Raw genomic sequence first — 19,390 nt, 5'->3', positions numbered from 1 at the left:
GCATCCTTGCTTCAATCCTTGGTGAATTCCCACCATTTCATTTCCTTTTCGGCCTTCCCATGCCACTTGTACTTGGTTGTCTCTATATATCTCCCTCAGCAGTTCCACGAAATCGTCATCTAAGCCTTCGTGCTGAAGAATATCCCATAACTATGGTGTCATAAGCTCATTTAATATCTCGACATGCTATCGATAAAGGTCTTTTCTGACCTACTGAAATCTCTATGCGCTGACACTGTAGCGCTGAGTTGGTACAAACATATTGTCCTCGCAACTTATCGGTTGCGCCCTCCTTATTTAAAATGCGGGTCTTAAAGGCTATGCTTTTTGCTAGTTGAATGCGCCGGACACGTTTGCGGGAGCCAGAAATACGCATGGTGGAAATACGTGGAGGTTTTACTAGTTTTACTGCTTAATGAAGTGTGGTGGGGAACGCGCGTTATCTGTCCATTCCAATCCAATCCAATCGGTTCAGAGATGGCGGCATGGTATCCGTTGTTTCGCGGCGTGCGTACTTCTTGCCGGGTCGACTGCCGCATCGCAGCCCTTCACAGCAGGCGTGTGCCTAGCGAACCACTCAGTGAGAATGACGTCGTATCAAGCAGCTTTGTGAACCGCAACCCACGCAACCTGGAGCAGATGCTGCTGGCGCACAAACACGGGGGCTTCGAGCTCGACAAACCCAGCCGCAGCTACTGGCACAAGTGCGTCGATCGATGCGCTGCTATATTCACTGTGGTAATAGCAACAAGTGGGGAAAGTTGTGCTTCTTGGTATAGGTACAGCGCGAGGAAGACAAGGCGGGCAAGAGGAGACAGCTGTGTGTCCGTCTTCCTCGCGCTGTACACCAACAAGCCCAACTTTCGTCTGCATCTGCCAGCTTTCTTGTGCTGAGCGTGGCATTCACCCTGCCGGGGCCAAAGTATTTGCCGATTGTGTTCTAGCTAGAAGTGATGCTGTCTCTGGTGCTGAATTCTAGGCTAAGCTTGTTGCGTTTTGGTCCGAGCGGGCTTTTGCGAATTTGCATGTTTTGCCGCTTTTCAAATGGAGGCTCACCCTCTCTGAGGGCTCTGTGCAGAAGTTCTTGCACAAGATCACAGCAGAGAGTTAAATTTTTTTTGTGTTTAGCGACTGTCGTGTTGACCGATGAAACCTGCCACGAAACAGCATAACACGGCATTGTAAACTACTGCAGATTCTCGTCTTTGTGCATATCACAGTTTGCCCTCGCGTAAGCTCAGTGATTGCAACGCCTCCTATAAAGACAATGCCTGGAACATAGAGTTTCACACTATAAAACCTAGAGGGGAATGTGGCGCTGCTGCGCTGTGGTATGCAAGGGCATGCCGGTATATTGTGGATTCGGATTGGCATCGTTCTTGGAGAGCCAGAAACGAAAGCCTTGAAGACGCGCCTGGCTAGCACTGTTCCGTCTGTCACAATGTGGTCACAATGATTCATTTCCTGCTAAAACAAGATGTAAAAAACTGCTTTAGCTTTATTATTACACAAAAACATGTTTTGTTTAATTTTGAGGACATAATATTGGATGCACAATTCTATGAAACGTAAAAAGTATCAGCTAACCGCTAAAGTTGGAGGGCAGACGACAAGATTCTTGCCCGCTTTGAAACAATTTGTCGTCTGTTCTTGCTTTTCTTCGCTTTATCCTGCATTGTAGGTGAGTAACCTTTATTGAGAGATGTAATATGGGTGAATGAAAGCCTTTTATGTAGATTTTATTTTAAGAACGCGTTATTTGTGTAGCCATATCCACGTTTTAGACGAAGCCTCGTACAACACCAGCCAACACAAGCCTCGCAGACACATATCCCGTCATTCCCATGAGGGCACGGCAGCCCTTTAAGAAACTGGCGGTGGCGCCAGTTTACCCTCTAGGTGTTATAGTGAGAAACTCTATGGCCTGGAACGTCGCTCTTTTTCCCATAGAGAGGTCCCTGCCGCGTGTTGTAACCGCGTGACCAGGCGCCGTGCGAGAGCGCTCGCCTACCTACCGCCTGGTCACGTGACACCATCGGCGTTGGTGATTGAGACTCGTCGGGCGCGTGGCTGCCGGCGCTTTTTGCGCCACGCGATGAAAGCGGAATGTCGTCTGACGCATTGGGACTGAATTCCGTCCTCCAGCGATCACCGGTGCTGCAAAAAGAGCGCCAGTCGCCATGCAAGCCCATTATCGCGATGGAATCGATGAGCACTGTACAAGTAATGGCGTTGCAAATACTGGTTTGCTTGAGCATGAGTTCAGTGTAGGACATCAAGCTGTGCTAGACCCTTATTTACCATCAGAATAAGTTCAAGTATGTAATCATAGCATGTTATGCACATGGTAGCGCAATGGGAGATAGCTCCTACTTTCTCAGAATGTATGTTATGGAGCCTTAAGCCACGGTTACAAACACAAGGAAACACCATAACGTGCGCTACTTGCTTTCAACTTTTCACATTTGAATTTTGTTTATAGTATAGTTACCTGTATTAGTATTCTGCCAACTTCATAAGATTTTGTGCTGATCACTATATTGTTTTCACTCAAATTCTGCAACAAGATTGGTTGTTCAATCCACATCATTTGATAGAGCACTTGAGTTAGGTTTCTTCTCCTCCTCCAGGTCTTCTAGGCAGACGATTCTTCAGAGCCCTCGTAGCCGTCCGGTGACACATTGCACTCAGGGAGGCCAACTTAGGAATATACATTAGTTTATTGTAGGACAAAGTGGCATACACCGACTAGCGGCGGCCGGTTCTCGGCTCGCTCGCTCCCCCCCCCCGTTTAATCTCTACATTCCCGTTTAAATGCTTTGCGAATTGGGGTGGGACTATTGTTTTAGGTCCCCTCGCTCACATTCTACCAATCAGTTCTTTTCCAAGTAGGCGTGATCATCAACAATACACACTGTACCCGCCACCAATTTCCAGTCCGGTTTTTGGAACAAACTGACCAATATCACTTAAATGAACGCCACATTGCCCTCTTGCTCGAGGCTCACACGCCTCAGTGCAGTTGGCCCGGTGCAATGGCATGCCCCGCGAAACACATAAATCGCCTCGCGAGCCACTAACCCTGGACATGCCGCAGAATCGTACTGCCGCAAGGTCTCCCGTTACGTATGCTCGGTGGTGTAAACTGTGTGTCTCCCACACCGCAACGGGAATGCCGCCACCCCTCGGCAGTGCCTGTGTTTGTGTTAGCCCCCGAGAACGCGCCTATATGCCGCTGAGTGACATGCGCGCTGTGAGGCGGCTGCTTGGCCTCTCGGTATACGTATGCTTTTCCGTTAAATGTCCGTATATCCTAGGCACTGCAGTGGAATTGCGCCATCCCCAGCGGTCCCCGTCTCGAAAAGCAGTGCTGTTCTAAGAACCCAAACGACGTCGGCTGTGAAAGAATAAACAACCGCACGAGTGTCGTGCTTGTGACCCCTGGGTGGCATTCAATGCATGCAAGGCTGATTGGATCAGCCAACTTAACTACTTGGCATTTTTGCTCTTTCTGCCTCGTTGTCTCTGACATTCTGCTGCTAAATGTGAGGTCCCGGGCTCGATTGCTTGCCGAGTTCTGATGGAGTTGGTGCAAGAACGCTTGTGTGTCAAGCTCGATATGCGCATCTCAAGTGCAGCTCTTTAATGCAGCTACAGCATCTCTCATAGCACCTGATTTTGTTTTTCTGGCGCAAGACACGTATAAAGAATATTGAGCCTATACAGTTTTATCATGAGAGACCAGGAAATGTAGCTGGCTATGCCTCCCTAAGCACCATACCCAAGCTCAGTTGTTGACCACCAGTGAACCATGTCTCTGTGGCAGCGTGCTTTCTTGTTCTCAAGGTGTGCATATGATGTTATCAAATATTTTTTATGAGAGGGACCTAGCAAGTTGAGGAGCCAGATCTTTTATTGAGCAGTGCAGGTACGGTGGCTAGATGGGTAGGTGTGCCGACCGAGAGTTCACCACTTCTCCGCATCATGACGCAAAAGTGGCGCTGCAGACAATATAACGGTTCAGTGGCGCGCAATGGCTGTTGCACTGTATAGACGAGCTGTGTGTCTGATAGTATCACTTGCCTCTGATTTTATCTTTGAAGTGCGCGTTAAAATACCGTTCTGAGCAGTGTAGGCCAAGCCAAAATGAGGAATCTGTTGTTGTCGTCTAGTCAGAAAAAACGAAATGCTGAAGTAAATTTTCTAGCTTGGCAATCGGTCACATTTATTGATATAAACGCGGCACTCCAGCCCATTGCATTAAAGACATAGATGTATTTTTCCATGCATAAAACAATACTGCAATGGTTTTATACGGTATATGGAACCGGGGGGGGGGGGGGGTGTTTACATGATATTTAGCGAGTTCTAATGTTTCAATTTCGAGAAATCCAGCTATTGGGGGGGGGGGGGGGTTATTGCTGCATCAGTTATGGTATCTAAATTGGTGCGAGAAGAATTGTGTTGGTAAGTGCATATGGTTCACTGTTTCATTGTAATAAAATAAAGAAATACGTCTTGGACTAGATTCTTGAGTATATTTAAAATACAAGAAAAGCTCTCGTAATTTGAGTCAGCAGACGCACCAACATAAATAAGCTAGCGCAAGCAAGGCCGCAACGTTGGTCCACCACATCATAGCATTGTTCACAGCAAACGCCTCATCTTCAGGGGCTTCCTCTTCTCCCTGTTGCTTTCACGCACCATGTTCTTGCTCTTGACAAGAAAGTAAAGCCGTGTAACCGAATAGAACTTCATAGCATCGTTTGTGAACTCTTTCTTGTGCTGCTCACAGCTGATCAAATTCGGAGGATTCATCTGCAGAAAGGATGCAAAGTCGGCAATACTATTCCTTCGTAACTCATTTAAACTGAAGCAGAGCGTAAGGCATCTTCTAGCGATGCTACCAGTTTGTTTATGGCTTCAGAAGGGAGTATCAGCCCTGACCTACTCATGTGCAGCATAAGTGACGACTCGGGAGGAGGAGCTGATTCTGTGGAATTCAGTAATGTCCCTGAGCAATCGGAACTTCCTTGCCACATAGCCTGCTATATAGAATATCAGTCTAGAGTTGCTTTTCCCTGTAGCAGCGCAGCGGTGCTCGATGTCGCAGGTGCTGAGCACCTCATGTGCGGCTTGCAAATTTCCAACATCGAGGAGCTCATCGACGTACGTTTTTCAGTGCACCGCTTGCTCATTAACGTTGCCGATACTGAGCAAGCTACTAAGCAGCCCGCGGCGAACATTTCCGCTGTCACGAGACCTTGCCAGATTCGTAAATTTCAATGTGTTGATGGATATTAGAAACTGTACAAGCGTGGGATGGTCATTGGTGCTCGACATTTGCCTCAGAACACCGAACACTTGTTCCAGAGTGTCTTGACTCAGTCTTGAAGTCATCAGGTACCTGAAGCCGAGTTTGGATGTCGCATACTCCAAGAGACTGAGTGTGCCGGACAGAGTTACCCGAAGGCCTTCAGCCGTGCTTGCGCTGATAAATCCATTTTTCTCGGATGTGCGCTCCCACTCTTCTAAGTAGTCGAGGAATTCAGATACTTGCTGAGCATTGTTCGAGTTTGTGCGCAGTGCAGCTGCTGGAAACCGTGATTTCATGATTGAGATGAGATCCTGGAACCGTTTGATGAAAACTTCTGTCGCGGTGGCTGAGCCATGTCATGTCTCTGCTGAATTTCTTCACGATACATGAAGAGGCCGCATCGAACCTCGTCAGATAAAAGATGAAATGTGTAGTTGACCCACATTTTTTCGAAGCCGTCTGGCCTAACAATTGCCTTGCGCACTCTTGGCATTGCTTTCAAAGTTACGCTGCTTTGCTGGTCTCGGGCCCATGCTGCTCGGACGTGGTTAATTGATGCTGTTCCTTCCGGTGTTGGGAATGGATGCTTCAGTAGGCTGTTTCTCACATTTTTGATCAAATGGGGGAAATCGGAAATGAAGTGAAGGTGACGTCGGTGAGTCTACGGGGTGAACAGTTTTGCAGATGACCCGATGCATTTTCCCAGAAATTTCGAAACTCCGCCACATAGATCTGTTCCAGGCGGCGGCGTCTGTCATGACGAAGTCCACACGAAGAAAGGAATTGTCCAGCATTATCACTGCTTCATTAAAGGGAAACTGAGACATCCACCCAAATGTAGCAATTTGCTACAATGGAAACCCAACCGGGTTCCTCAAAAGAAAGCCTCGCAGTTGAAGAAAAATTCGTCCTGGTCCGGGACTCGAACCCGGGACCACTGCCTTTCCGGGGCAGCCGCTCTACCATCTGAGCTAACCAGGCAGCTAGCAGATGGCAGGGCGAAGTCGAATTTGTCGACAACTCGAAGCAAAGGCAAGTGTTTGATGTGCCACCCAAATGTAGCAAATTGCTACATTTGGGTGGATGTCTCAGTTTCCCTTTAATTACTTATCTCCACCTAGCGGATTCCCGCTGAACTATAACATCTATCACTGCTTCAACGATAATTTTTGCAAGTACATCGGCCTTGACGTTCCCTCTTGAGGCAAACGCACCAAAAACTTGGTGCCACTTTCCCGTCAATGGTTGAAAAAGGACTACTAGGGCGTGGTCTGCTAATGAAGTACTCGCGATGCTTGAAGAAAACTGACCGAAGTCGACTAGCCCGTCCACATTTCCGTAGTGGTCAAGTGATAAGCTCTCCGACAACTTGATTCATCAATAATTATGCCACCATGACACTGTAGCTCTGGCATTTGGCAGCATTTTTCTCTTAGTGCTGCGAAGACATTTGGCTGAAGCCATATCCGCTCTTAAATGAACACAGATACCTCTGCAGACATGTGCAACCATAAGCAGCATGATTTTTCGTTTGCACAGATGCTCATACAGGCGCTTACTCTTCATACGCATAATCATGCACTCGAGGATCCATTCTGCGTGGTATCTGAAACCTTTGGTGCTCTTCCTCTTGGAGGCGTTAAAACATGCCATCACTTGCGACTGCTGTATTGTTGGCAGGTCATTAATCTTTAGTTGAAGGGGGGTCATTTTCACTTAGCTTGCTGTTCTTCTTTCTCATTTGCTGTAGTGTTACTCCTTCGGTGAGAACCCTTTACTTCATTCTTCGGAACTTTTGTGCCTCGAGCTTATACCTGTAAGTAGTCTTTCTTGGAGTCCGTCCCTTTCTTCTTCTGTAAGAAATCTGATTTAGCACCAACTTCCTAGCGTAGCGACAGTGCAGACAAGATTCGTTTGCTTGTAGAGCGAGGCCTGTACACTTGGAGCTGAACTTACTGCTCCCATGTGTTTTTACGTCTTTAACCTTCTCCAAAGCTTCATAGAAATCTTCACTGCCTTTGATGCCTTGACATGGCAGCATTTTGTCCACTTCCGCAAGGCGGGAGCTGACTTCTGCAGATTTAATTAGCAGTCGTTGCACCACTGTGCCCTGGACAGAAACATTTGCTCACACATTTGATCCACACGCTTCCAGGAGGATGACTTTAATAAGGGTGATGCTGTTTCCGTTTTTCGCGCAAACGGAAAACGCAGCAGCTGTTGTACCTTCCACTGCATGTCGGGTCCAGCTGCCATGAGGCAGAACACACGAGCTGACGATCTCTGCAAGCGTAGGTGTACAAAACTGAAAGCTGTCGCCATTTGCACAGGATTCATTAACATCCTGGGATCTCTCCTCATTTTGAGAAGAGCTTGCTGTCTTAATCACTTTTTGCGATTGCGCACCCAAAGAATTCTTGGTTTTCCTTTTTTGGGGCAACACTTTAGAAAGGTAGGCGGGAGCACCTGGAAGAATTGATGGCACTGCATCACTGGTAAGCTGTGGACGCTCCCTTGGAATCACGACAATCTCTCCGTTGAGCACATGAGTGAAATCGCGCTGAATAAATTCTTCTTGAAAATGTCGCTCGCAAACAACTGATGTCGGCTGCAGTTGCTTGTCCGCTCGATGAAGGGCCAGTTCCCATTTCTCTAAAAGCTCAGGGTGTTTTGGAATTGAAAACAAGGCTGTTTTATGAATCTTTCTCACAGATTTAGAGCCCGATTTGCAGTTTGGAGCGAAGCAGTAAGTCTCCTTGGTGGGTCTTCTTTGGTGGAGCAAGGCCGCCGCTAATCTCGTCGGTCATTTTTTCGACCTGGAACATTCCACATCGCTTAGGAACTTGAAACAGTACAAGAGACCTGGAGCTCTACACCTTTGAAACTGACATGAACAGACGACATATAACTATTCCAATGCGTACGGGCTTTATTTTTTTGCGCACCGTCTCTCACCAACCGTTCTACTGACCGCAGCGCCAATTTTGCGTCATGATGCGGAGAAGCGGTGAACTACGCTCCAGACGCGGCAGTCGCACACCTACCCATCTAGCCACCGTAGTGCAGGCCCGAAAAATGCAATCATACTGCAAAATTAAGGAGTAAAACCTGTATCAAGCACAAAAGCATGTCTTGGAATGCACGTCATAGTAGCACTAAATAATGTTCTGTTCTTGTAGTCTGCACTGCCTACATGCCAGGTATACATGACTTTCCCACTTGAGCCACTGGTTCGACTGCACTGAAATTTCGCACAGAGGTATAGTCTCATAGTGGGTTCAGTTTAATACCACTTTTACGTGCATTACTAGTGTGTTTCTTTCACAGTAAACTGAAATGTTCATTGTCTGCAGCAGTGCCACTTCAAAGGTATGTTTTGCTGCAGCGAGAACTGAAGCGGGGGCTGTAGCAGCAACAGATGGTACCGCCTTTTTGTTGCAGCAAAATAAGAAATTTTTTTAGTGGTGTCGCTGCAGAGACCAAACATTTCGGATTTATTGTAGGTGAAACAAGTAATTATCGCATGTAGAAGTGGTGTTAAAAACTAAGCCCATCGCGAAATTCCTGCCTCTGTGCAAAATTTTAGTGCAGAATTTTAGCTGGGAGCTCACTCTTAATAAAAACAACGTACAGCGCAAAGGACGAGGACTGACAGAGACTACAAACAGCGCAGTGTTTGTCGTCTCTGTCAGTCCTCGTCTTTCGCGCTGTACATCGTTTTTACCATGAATTACCAACTAGCCCAAGCAACCACCCTCGTTCGGCTCACTCTTATGTTTTCCCATGCGGTATCGGTAAATTGCTCCAAAGGTGGGCTTCACAATGCAATACGATGGCGAGCTGGGAGTTACCCACCGCAGGTTCGAGTACCAAGCAGAAATGGCAGGCCTGCTCTTGCCGCACATATGGAGCGCCACTTGAGGGAAAGTGAGACATCTAGGACAGTAAATGCATTCTTTGAGCAGAACACTATGCGACATAATACGCTTCTGCACTCAAGCGCACAGAGCACACTCGGCATCTGCTGCCACCAGTGAAAGGCAGGCGGCGTGCCTTGTCAAACAATGGTTCAGATGCATCGGCTGAGATGCTTTCAAAAACCCTAGCCAAAGCACTTTCCGCCACTGACTGGTCAGCGACGATTCAGATACAAGGAATGTGACTCTCCTACAAAAACTGTGGGCGTGTCACCCAGACTGGCTCAACATAGCAACGTGACTTTTCCAGCTCCTGCATAGTTTGGAGCTTGAAAAGTCATTCCTATTTATGTAGCAACACAGGTGCTCACACGCACAGCTCTTGCCACTGTCAAGGCTGCATTTTGATTGACTGGTCAGACTGCTGTGGCTTCTCTTGCTTTTCTTAAATGTCTGCTCCCATTTGTCATGATCTTGCGATCTACCAAATCTCAGTGCAGGGAAATTGAAGTATGTGCGACCGGAATGTAGCATCGTCACCATATGCCATTTAGAAAGCAATATTTTACACACAAAAAACTCATGCAATATGCACCTGTTCAGGTACCGAAATTGTGCGGTTCACCTTGGCAATGCTGTTTTACTGTCAGAAGTGTAGGGAACGGAGCATGTTGGTATTTATGTCAGTGCTTGTGGATTGGAATAAAAGACAATCGCACAGCATGACATCTTGTCTAGGAGCTGAGAGATGCACTTTCCAATGTCAATACACATGCAGTGTTATTAGTGATTCAGAGGGATATCAGTTTCTTTTTTTTTCATTTGTAGCCTGTTATACATCTGTAATCAGATCAGAAATTTCACTGTGTGGCCGTAAGTAATATATTTCTTAAACATATTCAATCAAGTGCAAATAAATTTTTCTTCGGAAGAAAAATCGGGTGTTGAGGTAATTGAAGCAGTGTTCATAGCCCACTTAAAGCTTCAATCAGGATTTATATTTGGCGTCACAGTGGGATAGGAGGCAGGAAACAACCAGTGCTGGCTAATGAAAATGCCAGAACAAGGGGGAAACTAGCCTAGCTCACAGCACAAGCTTGCACCTACTCATCTGGCTGGGCAGAAGTGATTGTAATGCATTTTTTTTAATGATGCAGAAAGCATCACAGACCAATCTGCCTTGTAAAAGTACTGAAAGTTGGGCGAGTTGGTAGCTATTCATCATGAAACTGCAGCCCACACACAAGGCAAACAGCGCCTGTGAGTTTACTTTGCCTTGTATCCTCGTTTCTTGTGTGTGCTTTGCAGTTTCGTGATCAGTCTGCCTTGTTCTAGCTTAAGATGACTGAGAACTGGTAAATAAGGAGGAGAGAAATGTGCTGGTGTTGGCCTCTGTCCTTGTCTCATTATGAGCAGTTGATTGCCTTATTCGAGTGATTAGGCATGTGAAAGGAGGTTTGCTTGTCCTGATCAAGTGTTAATCCATCATTCCTCCTCCTGTTTAATGTCTTACACTACTGGTTAACATGCATCCTAACTTTTATTAATAGTTTTAGTAATTGTTTATTGATGGCCTGCGCTTTGTGCTATAAAGGATGAATTGACACATATATGTTTAAAGCTGTAGAAATTCTACCACACACATCTTACTTGCCATACACAATAACTTTTATACGCAATTAATAACTCCACCTCTGGTCTTTCTAGTTGTAACTACATCACATTTACAAACACAACTTCTACCTATAGCTCCCACGCCTTGAACATAACACCTGTCTTTGCTCGTACTAAGACATTCTAATACAGTTTTTTTCCACGTACAATAGAGCTATGGAATTCTCTACCCAGCAACATACGTTAACTATCACTAAAAGATTTTATAGCTAACACCGGTAAGCACTTCGCTAACATGTAAAGCGCTTCCTTTCTTCATTTTTTTTGCGTGTATATGTATGTTTTTAATGTGTAATGTATAGTAATGTATAATGTTCCCACTCCTGCTACAGCCCTATATTGGGTTGCACTATATGTAAATAAATAAATAAAGAGCAAGTATGCACGAACGAGGAGAATCAGGGGATCCAAGGGGCTCGATTTATTGTTAGTCACAACCACTCAAAGCCAAGAGACAGTGAAGCCAGATGGGGGTGGGATTAACTGATTTGGTGACTTGAAATGGGGGAAAGTTAGGAAACTATTATAAAGTATTTTAAATTTATACTAAAGGTTCTCTTGAAATCCATGTTATCATGATATGACACTGAGCAAAATTTCCAGAAGTCATGTAGCAATATGGCTGGGCATGGTGACATTACTCATCAAATATACTACATCAGACAGGAGTGCATGCCTGTCGTCTAGCTGCGCTTGTGTGTGGCGTCCACAGTGATTGCAGGATATCAGGATTTTACAGAAATTATTGCAAAGTCTCTTCAGGGCCCTTGCCAGTATCTTTTCAAGGATTTACAGGGCCTTCACTAAGCACAATAAAATGAGAAGCAAGTGACCAGTGAGGCAGTGTAGCCAACAAAGGAACACCTGCTGCTGTTCTGCTGCAGAAAAGGAAGCTGTGTTTTCTTGTGCTTCTCTGTAGCCCTCACATTTCAAAATGGCATTTCCGAGGCATTGAAAGCACTTGAATTCTATGAAGGCTGGGTGTATCAAATTTCTTTATTGTAACATCTGCATGTCAAGCAAATTCACCTAGCTGCTCAATAATGGTTGTTGGGAACTGTCAAGATGGTTATTAGTTGTGAGCCACTCGTCAGACCTGTTTCATGTAGCCTCTTAATGTGTGTAAAAAATTGCAGATCCACCGCAGTGTTTGAATTCATATTATGTTTCCCATTTATAAATACTTTTTTCACATACTGTTCGTGTGCCTTATCAACGTCATTTCAGCGTGATTTCTTAACTGCCTTTGAGAGTGCTGCTTGAAAAATATTTTATGGATGTTGCACTCATCTTTTGCACACATTATAAACACATGCTTGCGTATCATTTCAATGCCATTGCAGTGTTTTTACAAGGTCGCACTTGTTTTTCAATGTCAAAGTGCCTTCGAAGTCACAACTCTCACACTTTCCACATCCAAACATCAGTTTAGCTGTACATCCTATGGTATGTGTACGTACCAACTACTATACTGCCCTGCTTCACGCTTGCGATCAGTGCTGCTTTGCTTCTCATTGAGCCATGTTCTGCAATGCTTGGCCTTTTCTCTCGCCCCAATCACCTTTTTGGATTGCAACTGGTGCTCCCTCTCTCTGACAGTTGAAGTGGGTGCGTGCCAAGCCACTTGCCACCTATTTCGACACAGTGTGGTTTTTCCTTCTCCCAGTCGTGCCTCTTCTCTTGTCCGTGCTCTACAAGTGTGACCACTGTGCCGCCGAGACAAGAAACCAAACAGCCAGCAAAGCTAGGCAAACAAGGCTTTGCTTTAAAAAATACTGCTCATTGTTGACGACTGTGTTTTGTATTTATATTTAACCTTTCAGACATAATTTTGCTTTTGTCCTTGAAAATGTTTTGCCAGAGCCTTGGAAGCTCTTAACAGCCCTCGAAACGTTTTGTATAGAACTGCTACAAACCCTGGCATCACAATGGAGTGTGCTCGCAAAGCACCCTCCGAGTGACTTCTTGAATAATGTGATGCTTCCAAAGGAGGGTCATATCTTCCAAAGGTGAACACAGCGCTAGAAGACATGGACAAGAACGAGAGAACAGGACGAGCGCTCGTTCGGTTCTCTCGTTCTTGTCCGTGTCTTCCAGCGCTATGACCACCTCTGATGCATCTAACCAACTAGCCCAAAAAGCCATACTTCCAAAGGAGGGAACTGGCATCGTGGCTTGGTCATTGTGGCTTGGTCATGAAGTGATGTGTAAGCATTGTATTTTTTATTTCACACTAAGCTGCAGCAATCTTCTCTATCAGTTTTCATGGCCTCAAAGATTTAATTGTTCTGCTATTGAAACAATGTCTTGCTTGGTTCTAATTCATTTCCGTAATAGCTTCTGAGTCAAAGGCATTATGGAGAGGAATGGTTACATTTGACTCAACATTTTAGTGTACAATATTAGCTATCACAATTCTGTAGCATTGTCATATACAAAAAGTAATTTCCTTAGTCTACAATGTTAGCTAAAGCAGAATGAAACAACTGCGGCACAGGGAAGATTGTTCCAGTTGAACGATTTTCTAGGGACTCGCTGCAAGATTTGGATTGACATTGCACAACCTTTTCTGTATGACTAATGGTTGTCTAGAAAGTGACTGGCATGGAGAGAAGGAATGTGGTAATGAACTTTGTGGAAAGGTTTTTAGTGTGAAGCAAGAGATGAAAACTGCAGTAAGGTTTTCATGGTGCTTGTACTTGTGTGGCAGCCTCGAATCTTGAAGGTTTGGTGTACTGCGATGTTCCCTTGGAAAAGTGTGATGCTACAGGTGAGCCTGTATGCACTAGAAAGGGACTGAAAGTGCCATGATCTACATAATTACTTCAAAGCCTCTTTGGGAGGGCACTAACTGGGACCCTGTTATCTTGCTGCAGGCTGGTGTTTGAGAGCAGTGGGCAGAGTTTGAGCGGCTCTGTGGTGCACATTGACGGCCGTGTGGTGCTGCGGGTGTCAAGCTCTGAGTGGGGCATTCGTCGCCAACTAGTCAGTGCTACGGATCGCAGTGCTGCTGCAGCTGTGGCAAGTGTGCTGGCCAGGCGCTGCCTTGAGGCTGGCCTCCTGTGTGTAGAGGTGCCCTCTACTGACTTGCAAGGTTCCTCCTCCTTACGGGTGAGTGCACTCTACCACATTGAACCTTGGACTTCTTTCAAATCCTTGTTTTTGTTCATTTTGCGGTATGAGGTTGAAAGAAAGACCAAACCTCCATGTTTCTTTTTGTTGTTGTTTTGCGCTGAGCTCGAGCATATGCCACCAAAATCCATGACGGCATGGCAAAATGGTGTGGGCACTTCAAGGTGGCCCTGCCGCCCTTTATTTTGAGTCTTTTACCTCTTGAGGTAAGGCTGCCTTTTTTTTTTGGTATTGTAAAAGTTTATTGATGCAGCTCAACATATTTCTCGCTTTAGCGTCCCGTTGTGTTGTTGCATGCATCTGAATCTGCACGTCTTTCAACAGGAAGCCACTGCAGTAGTACAGCGTAAAGGTTTTCAAAGTAGAGCCGTTGAAGCAGAACACGCAGATAAGCAATGAGGGACAGCAATTCAATCACAAATGAGATACCACGGCCTCAGTTATGTATAGCACCAAGTGCAAATAAGCTGTAGAGCACATGTAATCGTAGGGAGCGAGCCATAAGAAAACATTTTTTAGCAGCTGCATTAGCAGGAATAGCAAGTGTGATATTGTTACACAGAAAACAACATAGAAACTAAGAAAACAAATTACTGTAAAAATTGGCTATTGCGAAAACCCCAACCATTGTGATGCACTGTGACTGGCATGTCGCATGCCTTCTTCATTCTTCAAGCTACATAGCCACTTGATCCTACTGTTGCAAGATACAGTCAATTTTCTTAACCTGAGGTAACAATGGTCACAACAGGAAAGTTGGGCATGTGCTGCAGGATTTCAAGGCCCTATCCTGCATATATTGCTGCAGGAAAAGACACACAGCGTCCAAAAGACATTTATGCTTGGTGCTACAACCAGCTTCAATTCTTGAGCAATGATGAGTACGTAAGAAATAGCCACCAATTTACCATGTCCTCGAGATACCCAATACCTTTTATAGTATTTACTCAATGTTAATGCACACCGACGCGCTTTCTATGGGTTTGAAGTAAGAAAATAATGCACACACAAATTTGACGCGCAGCCGATGTCATAAGAGCAGAATGGCAATTTATTCACACTCACTCTGCTTTTAATGGCAAGCGTTCCTTTCCTCGGACCAGGCACTCTGTGGCACGTAGGTTCCTATCTTGCATTGTTTCAGGCCTCTTCAATAAAAAACATTACCCAACGTGCGATGGTGTGATTTAACTTGAGTTTCCCAGCACAAAAGCTTAGTGCTCTACCCAATAGGCCAGATACATGCTCTGGTACTGATGTCGCCTAGCGCTTGGAGATACCGTATTTATTCCAATGTAGGGCCTAAAGTTTTTTTTCAAATGAACATATTCCAAACTCTATAGGGTTGGCTTAGATTCGAGGATTTTAATAAACGCGCCAGTTTTTCATTGAAACTGCTAAATACGGTGCATAGCTTGCGCCATCTAGAAAAGTCAGTATCCCAGCCACTACTAGCCGCCCCAGTAGCCAACCGTACGCGAGCGACGTCGCCATTTTAACCTGTGTTGTATCGGTGTGCGGCGGGGTGTTATCGCGATGGCACCAAACAGTAGATGCCACTATAATGCCGCTTTCAAGCGAAAAGTTGTGATAGCCGCAGAGGCATCTGTTGGAATTCGTGCTCGCGCGGCGCATCGAAGAGGATGAAGAGAGAGATGAGCTCGCGACCGGCAGAATGCGCACGTTAGGGCTTGTGACCTTGAATTCGCTATGTTAGGACAGCTTAGCGCTCTGTGCCAATAAACCCGGCAAAGTGCCGTTTCCCACAGCTTTGTCGAACGTTCAAGCCGGGCAGGACTTTGGCATCGATGCAAAAAACATCCGTCGTTGGAGGGGACAACGACAGAAGCTTTTTGCTTGTGCCGCAACAAGGATGGCATTTACCGGACCAAAGAAAGCCCGTCAACACGAACTGGAGACAGTTTTGGCAGACTTTGTTCGGATGCAGAGAGTAGCTGCCCTTCCAGTAACAACAGAAGTGCTCCAAGCGAAAGCGAGGGAACTTTCAAGGGAGTGAAGCCTAACGCCAAAGGATTTCCAAGCCAGCTGAGGCTGGCTTCAGAAATTCATGAAGCGCTTCGGCTTCAGCCTCTGACATCGCACTTCATTCACCCAGAAGCTGCCAAGCGATTTTGAAGAAAAGCTGGTAGGTTTTCAGCGCTACGTGCTGCGAAAGAGAGAAGCGAAAGGCTACAACCGTGGGCAAATTCGCAACGCCGACCAGACGGCTGTTTATTTTGACATGCCAGTGGCGTACACCCTGAATGAAAAGGGTGCCAAGGAGGTGAAGGTGTGCTCTGCGGGCTACGAGAAATAGCGCGCAACCGTAATGCACAGCTGATGGACATAAGCTCCCTCCTTATATGATATTTAAAAGGAAGACACTGCCTGCTCGAGAAGCTTTCCCAGGAAATGTCATTGTGCGGGAAAATGAGAACGGTTGGATGATGGGTGCGATGGTGGAAGAGTGGGTAAGATTGTGTGGTGACAGTTTCCAGGAGCCCTTTGGACGAAGAACTCGCTCCTTGTCCTCGACTCTTATCGTGGACACTTGACTGACAACGTGAAGGCTGCGCTCGCTCAAGCGAACGCGGACCTCGCTGTCATACCGGGCGGCATGACAGGCCAGTTGCAGCCACTTGATGTCTGCATCAACAAACCCTTCAAGGATCGTCTGCGGAAATACAGTGCAGTCCACATATAACGATACCACATATAACGATATATCGGTTATAACGATGAGTCGAGCTAAGAGTATCAACTTATGCATTAGGGCTATGAGAAAAAAAACCATATATAACGATATGTTATTCACCGCATATCGGATATAACGATTGAAAATTTTGCTTCTGGGCGGCGTTTTTCGTGCAGAATAATCGTGAAAATTGCATTCCTACGTTGCCCTTAACCGAGATGGGGCGAAAAGTTTGCCTACGCGAGTTCGTATCTGCCGCCATTACCGCGCAGCGCATCCCGCTTGCGCGCCGCGCCGATTGCGAAAGCCACGGAGAGCATCGCAAGTTGGTGCAGCGTGCTCAAGATGGCGCCAGCTGCTTCGCCCCCGCGTCACCGGTGGTCGCGCGAGGAGATGGCGGAAGGAAGGCGATAAGCGAAGGCAACGCCTCCTCTGGCGAGGGGCGCCTGCGCTCCCTGCCGCGCTCCCTCTCAACGGAAGCCGCGGCAGGTGTGCGACGAACCTGATTTTGCAAGAGGGGGGAGAAAGCGATAAGCAAGCGGCGCCTGCGCTGCCTACGCTCCCTTTACTTGGCGCTGAGCTGTGCTCTCGCAAGGGCTGCAGAAGATAGCGCCAACCTTTCCTTTTCCAAACGAACCACTTAGTAGTCCCTTCACAATCTCCCTCTCAGCGAGCGCGGAAATGCACAGCGGAAGCAGCGGCAGGTGCACCGACAAATGCGTCTCTCAAGACGAAGCTGCAGATTTTGCAAGACTCGAAGTACGAGCTCGCGCAGTGGATGATATTGACGACTATGAAAACCGGGAGCGCCACGATCATGAAGGCTAGAAGCAGTTTCCATGCCGATCAATGGAAAAGGCGGGCTTCGTGTGCCACGACGAAACCCCCATGGGCGAAACAAACACGGTGGTGGCCGAACTCTGGGAGCACGTCGCTACTGACAATGTAATAGGTGGTGCTTCGATGGAGGAGCTTCTGAGTGTAAATAGTGCTGCTTCGTTCTGCGAAAAGAACTCCGACGGCGCGATCGTTGTTGCGACAGACGGCAGCATTGTGCGATGGAGGCGACAACAGTAGCAGCGGTGACGACGGGATTGACAATGGCCCGTCTTTGATACCGACCCCGAGGTTCAAGCAAAGTGCAACGTCGTCGATCGAATCGCTCATTGAATTCATGCACAATAAATTATAGCCGCTAGTGTTCGCGCAGCAGATGGACGCAATGCAAGGCGGTTGTGAATCCGAAACTTCTGCAAAAGCAAGTGCAGATTTCTATTTCAGCCTGCCTAACGATTGAGACGCTATTTAGGGGTATAAATAAAAGCTTAATTTTTCACGGCCTACTTTCTACGTAAATTTTTTTATCGCAAGTGGCAGTTTCGGTTTCGGGACTGCAAAGGTATATCGGCATTTTTTTTTAGATATAGCGATGATCGGTTATAACGATCGGATTTCTCGTTTTTCTCGATATCGTTATAAGTGGACTGCACTGTATTACACGACCTGGTTGACTGACGAAGACCACATGCTAATGGCAACGGGCCGCATCATATTAGCATTGCTATCGCAGCTGGCGGGCTGGGTAGCTGCAGCGTGGGACGACATCCCAGGTACTTTGATCGTGCGCTCCTTTAAAAAGGGCAGCATATCTAATGCGCTTGATGGTACCGAAGATAGTTCACTGTTTAAAGATGATGCGACGGGGAACATAGTGACGAGGCTAGCAGCAACGACAATGTTGAATGAGCTCCGCCCATTCAGATTTAATAAATGCTGTTTTCATTTTGTGAACGCTGTCTTTGCTTTTTTTGTTTGGCCTACATTCGAGGTAACCTTATTTTTTTTCTGGCTTAGGACTTTCGGGGGTCGGCGTAGAATCGGGGTCGGTCTAGATTCAAGTAAATACGGTAATTGGTGCATACATCATGTAGCATTCATGTAGCATAGCAACAATTTCTTTGAAAATGGATGCTACAGATGCAGGAATGGAGCGCACAAATAATTCAAATCAAATCACAGGGTTTACCATCCTGTAACTGCTATGTAGATTAATAATGAGGGACGCTGTAGTGGGCTGGCTGCTCTGGAATAGTTACGACCATCTTTAACGTGCAACTCAATATATGCCGTATTTTCCAGTGTATAAGTCTGCATTCTTTTTTTTTTTTCAAAATTTTTGCCAAGACATCTTATATTACGGTGCAATAGTAAAATTTTCTACGTATATAAAATTATGCGTACTAGCGCGACCAACATGTGTGTTTTTTAAACAGTGCGTTATAGCATTTTGAAAGCAATAGAAAGAAGTGACCATTGGTTCAGGTGTTAGCGCCTAGGGCTAGCTGTGTAGGTAGCGTGGCAGCAGCAGTAGCGTAGCAGATATAAGTACGGGCCTTGTTGATTGGACGTCACGCTATAGTTTGCTGTTGTTAGAGTTTAGCTTTCCTTTTAAAAATAGACCTACGTCACTGATGCAATAAATAGCTAAAGGGTGCGATAATTTGTTACTGTTACGTTGTGGTGCTCAAGATATCATCATCATCAGCCTATATTTATGTCCACTGCAGGACGAAGGCCTCTCCCTGTGATCTCCAATTACCCCTGTCTTGTGCTAGCTGATTCCAGCTTGCACCTGCAAATTTCCTAACTTCATCA

General features: G+C 46.2%; 1 protein-coding gene and 1 non-coding gene across 2 annotated transcripts in view; one reads left to right on the top strand and one right to left on the bottom strand.

The window, feature by feature from the left end:
- The first annotated feature begins 422 nt into the window (after positions 1-422).
- LOC119445365 (39S ribosomal protein L18, mitochondrial) overlaps positions 423-19,390 on the top strand; it is a 47,758-nt gene continuing 28,790 nt past the window's right edge. The window contains exons 1-2 of the mRNA XM_037709672.2: positions 423-704; positions 13,785-14,019. Of these exons, the coding sequence (XP_037565600.1) occupies positions 478-704; positions 13,785-14,019 (462 nt within the window). The 5' untranslated portion in view covers positions 423-477. The remainder of the gene's footprint in view (positions 705-13,784; positions 14,020-19,390) is intronic.
- Trnas-gga (transfer RNA serine (anticodon GGA)) lies at positions 6,224-6,298 on the bottom strand. Its single transcript has one exon. It is a non-coding gene; the product is annotated as a tRNA-Ser (tRNA).

Source organism: Dermacentor silvarum, chromosome 3 (genome assembly GCF_013339745.2).
Source record: "Dermacentor silvarum isolate Dsil-2018 chromosome 3, BIME_Dsil_1.4, whole genome shotgun sequence".
NCBI classification, from domain to species: domain Eukaryota; kingdom Metazoa; phylum Arthropoda; class Arachnida; order Ixodida; family Ixodidae; genus Dermacentor; species Dermacentor silvarum.
The sequence above is the reverse complement of the archived record's forward strand: the minus strand, read 5'-3'. Positions and strand labels throughout refer to the sequence as shown.